The sequence below is a fragment of the Sprattus sprattus genome (genome assembly GCF_963457725.1).
Source record: "Sprattus sprattus genome assembly, chromosome: 3".
NCBI lineage: Eukaryota > Metazoa > Chordata > Actinopteri > Clupeiformes > Clupeidae > Sprattus > Sprattus sprattus.
This window is the reverse complement of record NC_137922.1, coordinates 45,430,311-45,439,367: the sequence shown is the minus strand read 5'-3', so window position 1 is coordinate 45,439,367 and position 9,057 is coordinate 45,430,311. Positions and strand designations below refer to the sequence as shown.

The following is a 9,057-nucleotide window of genomic DNA, read 5'->3' as shown; positions in this document are numbered from 1 at the left end:
CACCTGGCAACAGATGCGTCCGGTGTAAACAACAGGTGGGATACATACACCTCTCTCTCTTTCTCTCTCTATGGCCTCATCTGGATGCTTTGGCTCCAGTCGTAGTGAGCATAAGAAGCCCTCCAACCTCACTCACTCACACACCACACACACACACACACACACACGTAGCCATAGCAACGTTTCCATGGAGAGCCTGACAACAGAAGAACCTTTCCTGTCAGAGTTACTGAGGCATGCTGCAATAAGGCAGGGCAACACAGCCTCTACACAATGTCATGCTCAGAGAGGCTGTTGCGTGACCAAATATCAGGACCTCTGGCCCTGATCTGGGTAGTTTGAGCTCTGAGCTGCTGTTTGGCTGGGGCGGGGTCCCCCAATATCCTGCAGAACCGCAAGGGTCCTTCGGAGAACCCCCAAAACATTCATGATTTTACACCTTTTTTTGGTCAAAGTTATCTTCGACACAAACTTTTACTGTAGAGAAAGAAAGATAAACAAGAAGGGGGAGGGGGCCTGGTTGGTGATGTCATGGGAATCAGCTCCATCACCTTGCACTGCTAGTTTTATGTTACTAGTGGGGCTCGTTATACCCGTTGTGCCAAAATTGCCCAATCTGTTTCACACCTCTATGTGATGCTTTGGAATTAGAAATGCAAAGTGCAAGCGCACACGTAAACACGCGCGCACACACACACACACACACACACTTTACTGTCCACCTCTTGCCAGCAAACCCTGACCACTCAAGCCTAACATGCTGTCAAACAGACAAGGAAACAAAGCTGGTCCCCAGGCTAAAAGTGCAGAAAAAATGCTTTATTTTCACATCACCTTTACTTTCAGAAGTAATTTGGTATGCCCCATCTCCTTCACAACATGGAGGATTTGGAGAGTAAATGCTACATAGATGCACACAGCCTTAATATTTCACAGAACATGGTGGCTTTTTCCTTTATTTCCCTTTAAGAAATAGCACATTCATATAGGGGATTGATCAAACATTTTTAGTGCTGGTCCAAGCTATTCTTTTTTTAACAAATCGTTATAAATCTCCTATTTATTCTCTCTCTCTCTCTCACTTTCTAACACATGCACACGCACAAAACACACACACACACAGAGTCACACAGACATGTGTGTACAACTGTACACAGGACATTGTATTTGGCCTAGCTTTATATCTATCTACTCTTATATGTACTCAAAATGCTGTGCAATTATGCAATTGGGACATCTCTGCAGTAGCATCTCAATGCTGTGTTCCTATGCATCTCCAAGCCATGTGTCTTAGCGCCCCCCTGTGGCAGAGAATGTAAACTGGAAGAAAGCATAACAGACAAGTTACAAAGACCACCCAAGAGTTGTTCTTCATTAAGTTTTTCTCTCTCTCTCTCCCTCACACAAACAAACACACACACACACACACACAATGTTGTGCACAGCAGCCACACACTGATGACGGCTAGAGATCTCATACTGCGACTAATAAGGATTTCTGTCCTCTAGTTTACTTAAATATACTCACCTAAACTAAGGCACTGGTGTCTGGTGTCTGGTGTCTGTGAAAACCTGATCTATGAGGTTTGTTTTTATAAACGTGTGGTCTTGACTCCCTAGGAATGGCATTATTCTGTCATTACAGAGTTGGTGGAGTAGACGGGGGAATGGGACAGATGTTAAATTGGAGGGGTGCAGCTCGAGCAGCTGTGAGTGGGGGAGGGGGCAGGTGTGAGTCCTTCGTCTTTAGAAGGGTTGAGGGTGACGTTAAATTGAAGGAGAGGGTGAAGTGGTTGTTGGCTGAGTAGAGGTGTGTGTGTGTGTGTGTGTGTGTGTGTGTGCATGCGTGTGTGTGCGTGTGTGTGTGTGCACTCAGAGGGCGACACGCACACAGGGGTGTTTGAGGCGGGCTGGCAGAATGCCGCGGTTGATCTGGTGGAACTCCACCAGCTGGAGCAGGTCTATGAAGACTGTCTCACCGTCGTCCATGGTGTAATACTTCCTGTCTGTCTCCTCATACTGGGTAACACACACACACACACACACACACACACACACACACACACACACACACACACACACACACATCAGAACGGAGAAAAGAACACACTCATGTATACACTGAAACATGGCCACAACAAACACATGATTACACATAGGTTAATTTAACACACAAACACACAACATGAGTGTGACCAAATAAAACCATATTGTTCAAGGACAATCGAAGTGTATTACTGACATTAGCCGTGTGAAGAGTAACTTACAGGGATGAGGAGGTAGTGTTTGGTCTTGAGTCTGTAACACAGTGAGAGCACAAAACACTGGGCATGCTGCTGGCTCTCGCGAATCAGGAACATCCTAGAGCCAGAAGGAGAGGGGGATGAGAGAGGAGGGGACGGAAAAAAATAAGACAGAAGATGAGGAGGAGGAGGATGATGATGATGATGATGATGGGGAAACAGCGAGAAAGAATGAGAGAGAGAGAGAGAGAGAGAGAGAGAGAGAGAGAGAGAGAGAGAGAGAGAGAGAGAGAGAGAGAGAGAGACTTCAGTTCCCCTCTGAAGCACCCTGCTGGAGATGTTCAGGGGCAGACAGGAACGTGCTAATTGATTTGGTGCGCACAGCTTTGATCAATTAACTTGCAATTCTCACTCAACAATTCTCACTGCGATTGAAAGAACTCCCTTTACACCCACATGTTCACAAACTAGCTGAAGTAATCATCCACCGTCACCTCCCCTTTATGCCAAAACGGCAAGCTCTTTGCCAAACTGCGTTCCAAGAGTCGTGCTTTTCACCAGGCACACAAGCAAAATAATTAACCCTTTAGGAATATTATTTTGAGTGTCATTTTACATTTTTATCAGTGTCTCGTGTATTACACTTTAAAGCGTCTCAGAGTCGTCTACAGAAGCAATATTTAAAATTGCTGCATTGCTTTTATTAAAGGGGAGGGGAGAGAGGGATGAACAGATGGAGGTAGGGAAAGATGAGGAAGGGATTTTTTTGCAGGAGGCAGGCTAAAAATAGAAGAGGGGAGGAAAATAGAAGAGGATGAAAGGAGAGAGGATGAAAGGAGGTGGAAGAAGAGAAGATTAAGAGAAGGAGGAGGAGGAGGAAGGAGGAGGAAGGAGCTGGAAGGAGAAAAGGTGGAGCAGACAAAGGAGAGGAGATTAATGAAAATGGAAGGAGGAAAGACAGGGGGGGGGGGACACAGGAGGAGGAACAAAAAAAGGAGGTGAGGAGGAAAAGGCAACAAAGGAAGAGGTGAAATTAGTAAGAGGAAGATGAGTCTAAGAACAGGAGGGAGAGGAAGAGGAAGTGCAGAAGAACAGACCAATACTTCTGTCATCACACAGGGGGGTTAGTCCTATAGACTCCATAGACTTGGATGCAAAGTCCTTGACCTTCTCACTGTGTTTAAATAACTGAAACATATTTCTGTAATATTTCTTTTTTTTAACATTCTCCAAAATACGTTCCCACCACCATGATCACACCATGATTCTTTTAACTCTGGGGTTTCCCCCAAAAAGAAGGAACGCATATTTCATTTAACTCTGGGTTTCCCCCAAAAATACCAAATGCATGTTTCAGCCAGCAAATAAAATTCCTAAAAATCACAGACCATTTTTTCTCAGGTGTATGAACTTCGACAGTCTCTAGCCTTAGATAAACCATAAAACTACAACTTTACAACTTCTATTCTCAGTCTTTGCTATTACTGTAACTGGGGATCCACTGAAACGTTGCCAACAAGAGGTAATGTTACTCAAATCTTACAAATTACATATATATTTTTTTAATTGCAGGCGCAGACAGATTTTATTTCATACACATCTGACCGGTCATGTGGAAATAATCAAATATAAGATTACATGATGAAAACAATAAGACACCGTCACTACTGGTCTGTTTTCGGCTGGTAGTGGTAACTGCCTGGAGGAGAAGACCAGGAGGAGGGGAAGAGGTGCTTGACAAAGGGGAGTAGACTGAAGGAGAGGAGAGGAAGAGGTGCTTGACAAAGGGGAGTAGACTGAAGGAGAGGAGAGGAGAGGAGAGAAAGAGGTGAAAGGAAAGGAGGAACATGAAGGAAGGAGGAAGGAGGAGGAGGAGGAGCAACACAAGGGAAAGCTAAAAGAGAGGGCACAATAAGAAGAGGTAGAAGAGGAAGAGAGCGGAAGAGGAAAAGGAGGAAGAAGAGGGAGGAAGAGGAGGAGACTGACTCACCCGTCCACCTGGCCCTGCTCCTCTATGAGTCTCTGGGCTTCACAGCGAGACACACCCCCATGGAACCATGGCTGGGTCTGGTGCACAGCTGGGGATTGACACACACACACACACACACACACACACACACACACACACGCCACACACACACGCCACACACACACACCGCACAAAACAAACAATCAATTACACAGACAAAAAAAAAGAAAGAAAAAATATCGAACACACACACATTAGAACACATTTACAAACATGCGTGTAAAATGTGTGAACTCCATCCCCAAGTCAGAAAAGAAACACTCCTCAGATGTTAGTCTAGGTTCAGTTCTCTTTTATTATGCATTTCAAATCAATAGTTCATCTCGAGGCTGATTTCAGCGTTATGCTGTGTGTGTGCACACTAACTGTAATTCAGTAGTGTAATAATTCAGTCTGCAGAGCTGAGCTGAGCCTTGCTCAGATGCAAGGAGGAGCCGTGTGTCACTGCAGTAGACAGAATAACATGCAGCGCAGCAGGGCACTTCTGCTTTCTCAGGGCACAACTCCTCCTTAGAGCGCTGGCATTTGGGAGCAGCGTCACACACACACACACACACACACACACACACACACACACACACACACACACACACACACACACCACACAAGGGAAGAGGGGGTGAAAGAAGATAGAATGAGCGTGTGTGCGGGCGTGTGTGTGTGTGTGTGTGTGTGTGAGACTTACAAGAAGGCCTTGAGCCCTGTGGTGTGCTAGGCAGACTGAATCGTAGGGCTTCTCTCTTCTGAACAGAAAAGCAGAAAATTCAAAAATCAGACACACACACACACAAAATTACTACACACATGCATGAGAACACACACACACAATTACTACACACATGCATGAGAACATACACACACACACACACACACAATTACTACACACATGCATGAGAACATACACACACACACACACAATTACTACACACATGCATGAGAACATACACACACACACACACACACAATTACTACACACATGCATGAGAACACACACACACACAGCTAACAAGCCTCACTTCTCTCATTACGAATCACACTACCCTTGGGGATAATTGGCCAATATCCCCCTGAAACAAGCATGTGCAGTCACACACACACACACACACACTCTCTCTTGAGCAAGCACATGCACATTCACTATTACTATTACACAAGCACACATACTCTCTCTCTCTCGCTCTCTCTCGCTTACAAACACACACGTTCACAAGCACACTCATACGTTCTCACAAACACTCTCTCGCTTACAAACACACACGTTCACAAGCACACTCATACGTTCTCACAAACACTCTCTCTCAAGCATGCACACGCACACATGCACACTCACAAAAGCACACATACTGTCTCTCTCTCGCTCTCTCTCGCTCGCTCACAAACTCGCTCACACACACAAACACGTTCACAAACACGCTCAAACACGCTCAAACACGCTCAAACACACACACACACACACACACACACACAGTGTGTGTGTGTGTGTGTGTGTGTCACAGTGTGTCACCCACCCTCCATGCCTGTCCCTCCTCCTGCTCAGCACTCTCTGCCTCTTTGGGGTTTTGGATGACGCGGCCGCCACTCTTCCCTGTGAAATCCATGGCAACCAGAGAATCCTCCGTCTCTCTGACCTAAGAGACAATTAGAGAGAGAGAGCGCGAGAGACAGAGAAAGAGGGAGAGAGAGTGGGTGAATGCAATTCAAAGAGTATCTCAGTAATGCCACCCTGGGATTAAAAATACATAAACACTAATAATGTATGCAGGACAATACACTGCTACACATTAGCATCAAAGAGTGTGTGTGTGTGTGTGTGTGTGCGCACGTGAGTTTGTGAAACAGAGAGAGACAAAGACTGTATGATGCAAGACATGGGGTGGGGGTTGTTGGTGGGCAAAGCAAGGGTGCTGGGAATAAAAAGGGGTGTGTGTTGGGAATAAAAAGGGTGTGTGTTGGGAATCACAAGGGTGTTTGTTGGGAATCACAAGGGTGTTTGTTGGGAATTAAAGGGTGTTTGTTGGGAATTGAAGGGTGTGTGTTGGGAATAAAAAGAGTGTGTGCTGGGAATCCAACAGTGAACTTTAAAGAACAGAGGTGTGTGGAGTGTTATGGAGCCGAGTGAAAAAGTCTTTGAAGTACCTTGGCATCGCGTGGGGACACCTGCTGTCTCACACTGGACTGGGACAGCTGATAATTGCACTGCAGCTGCTTCCCATACTAATGACACACACACACAGAGACACACACACACACACACACACACACACACACATACACACACTTATTATTATGTCTAATGGTGATGTGTTCAGTTGAATTCATTCTTTGTGTATTCGGAAAGAAGGGAGAATAGACAGAGAATGAGTGAGTCTGTATTTCAATCTCAGAGCAACAAGCCAAATGAATGGATCTTACTTACACTGCTGTTTATAATCTAGACAAAAGTAACTTGTAGAGAGTGGGGGAGAAGAAGATAGAAACAAAAGCCATAGACGAACTGGACTGACAGTAAAACACACAAAGAGAGAGAGAGAAAGAGAGAGAGAGAGAGAGAGAGAGAGAGAGAGAGCCAGCCCATCTGACATTGAAACACAGTGGAAGTGGGATAGGAAGAGTGAGAGCGTTAGCGAGACAGAAGAGAAAGGAGAGAGAGCGTGAGAGAGAGATAGGTGAGAGAGAGAAGGCCATGCTGCAACAGCCCATGTGACATTGACATTAGATCGAAATACAGTGGAAGTGGGTTTAGGAAGAGGCAGAGTGAGAGATCGAACGAGACAGAAGGGATAGGAGAGAGAGATACAGAAGGTAAAGGAGAGAGGAGAGAAAGAGAAAGAGAAAGAGAAAGAGAAAGAGAAAGAGAAAGAGAAAGAAAGAGAGAGAGAGCTGGAGCAGATAGGCGGTCACCTTGAAGAGCCTAAAAGCAGTGATCCAGCAGGTCCGACTCTGCTCACTCTCAGCAGAGAGCAGCTTCATGTCCTGAGAACGCGTGCGGTCACTGCAAGACTACACACACACAGACACAGACACAGACACACAAGAAAGAGTGTGTTCTTGACGGTGTCTGTATGAATATACTCCTGAATGAAGAGTTTGTGTGTTTGTGTGTGTGTGTCTTGCTACCTTGACACAAAAAGTGTGTTCGCTGGGAGCGGTGTAGAGCTTGCGGCTGTTGGTGACAGTGTAGATGTTCAGGTCCGCCAGATCTGCCACATAATGTAGATGCCGAGGCTCCTTCAGCACACAAACACACACACACACACACACACAAACAGTTTATATATTAACAAACAATGCACAAGTTAATACAGACTTTAGCACAAACATTGTGGACAGCAGATCTCCTTTGACTGAATGCTATGAAATAAGTGTTCATATTTCTCACACATTTGTCCTTTCTACTCCGGTTTTGAACCATGACTTAGACTAACTCTCCAAAAAGAACTGAATGAAGTGAAATAACATGTTAATAAATAACCGACATGAGGCACAGTCCATGATTCTCATCCAATACAAATGGTCCTCTTCTGGCTTTTGTATACAGTCCTGGCTCTTGGACTGAGCCATGGAGAGCCATCCTCTGCTCCAGCCAATCACTACGTTACTTAAGGAGCATGGAAGCTGTTCAACTCAAATATTAACAACTTTTCACCAGAATAGCAGACTGTGCCTTTAATAAAATCAAATGCAATTATTCAAAGCATGTCAAATGTTTGCTTTTTACCCATTTTTTAAAGCAAACTAGGAAGGAGAAAACCACGTCCAGACACAAACCCTCTTCAAAGAGGCTTAATAAAATCAAATCTAATAAATTAAAGTTATTTTCCCTAGCGGGAGCCAACCTTTGACGAGCCCTTGGTGGAGCAGTAGAGTCCAGAGCGTCTCAGGAAGTAGTAGACCCTCTTCCAGGCCTTACGGCCCAGTTCCCTCACGTTCAGGAAGCCCTGGATCTCTGGACACGTCCCTGACTGCAGGAGGGTCTGTGGGTGGACAGGGACAAACAGAAAAATAGAACAAAATGCTTTTGCAAAAAAGGAGTGGGACTGCTATGGTTGAAAACACCTGTGACACCTGTTTCTGCCTAAATCACGTATAGACAAAACAAACAAACAAACGAACATAACAAACGAACATAACACATACATAGACAAAATGTGGAACTCCTGCAAATCCTACTCCCGTCGTATAGCAATTATGTTGCAAAGACGTGTTTGTGGTTAAACTGTGGTTTAAAACAGCTGCAACACCTGTTCTTGCTTAGAGTATATTTTAATAAGTACCTGCTTACATCGCCTTTCGACATGTTCCTGGCAGACACAAAGCAGGAGGCATTTTGCCAGAACATTCTCACCTGCACAAGCTCTGATGAAGTCACACCCTTGGTGACATCGGCGCTGTCTGAGATCATGTTTTCAGGGAAGAACAGCTTAAAAACAAACAAACAAATGAAAGAAAAATCACAATAAACGTTAGTATCAGAACAAGTATGAAAGAATGCAGATATTTTCATATTACTTAATAACTTACAGCATACCTTGGCCTTCTTGAAGAACTCGTATTTGGCGTAGTTCTTTCTGAAAAGTAATTTAGTGCTGCCATCTACAGGCCAGGAGGACTGTATGTCCACCACTCGCTCATGATCTTCCAGGCATCGCTCTACAGGTGGATAGCAGGAAGATGACATTTATGTAATGTACATGATTAATATATAATACTATGCATTACAAAATAATATTTGTATTTTAAAGATTACAGGCTGATGGTTCAAGACTATTACTAATTACACTATTA

The 9,057-nt window shown here is 44.6% G+C and overlaps 1 protein-coding gene across 1 annotated transcript in view; it reads right to left on the bottom strand.

Moving 5' to 3' along the window:
• Positions 1–1,872: 1,872 nt before the first annotated feature.
• Positions 1,873–9,057, bottom strand: part of grb7 (growth factor receptor bound protein 7) — a gene marked incomplete at both ends in the record, with an annotated part of 13,042 nt that continues 5,857 nt past the window's right edge. The window contains 11 exons of the mRNA XM_080835282.1: positions 1,873–2,019; positions 2,268–2,361; positions 4,234–4,321; positions 4,958–5,015; positions 5,781–5,900; positions 6,409–6,486; positions 7,174–7,272; positions 7,390–7,500; positions 8,109–8,246; positions 8,618–8,692; positions 8,801–8,922. Coding sequence (XP_080691408.1) covers positions 1,873–2,019; positions 2,268–2,361; positions 4,234–4,321; positions 4,958–5,015; positions 5,781–5,900; positions 6,409–6,486; positions 7,174–7,272; positions 7,390–7,500; positions 8,109–8,246; positions 8,618–8,692; positions 8,801–8,922 — 1,130 coding nt within the window. The remainder of the gene's footprint in view (positions 2,020–2,267; positions 2,362–4,233; positions 4,322–4,957; positions 5,016–5,780; positions 5,901–6,408; positions 6,487–7,173; positions 7,273–7,389; positions 7,501–8,108; positions 8,247–8,617; positions 8,693–8,800; positions 8,923–9,057) is intronic.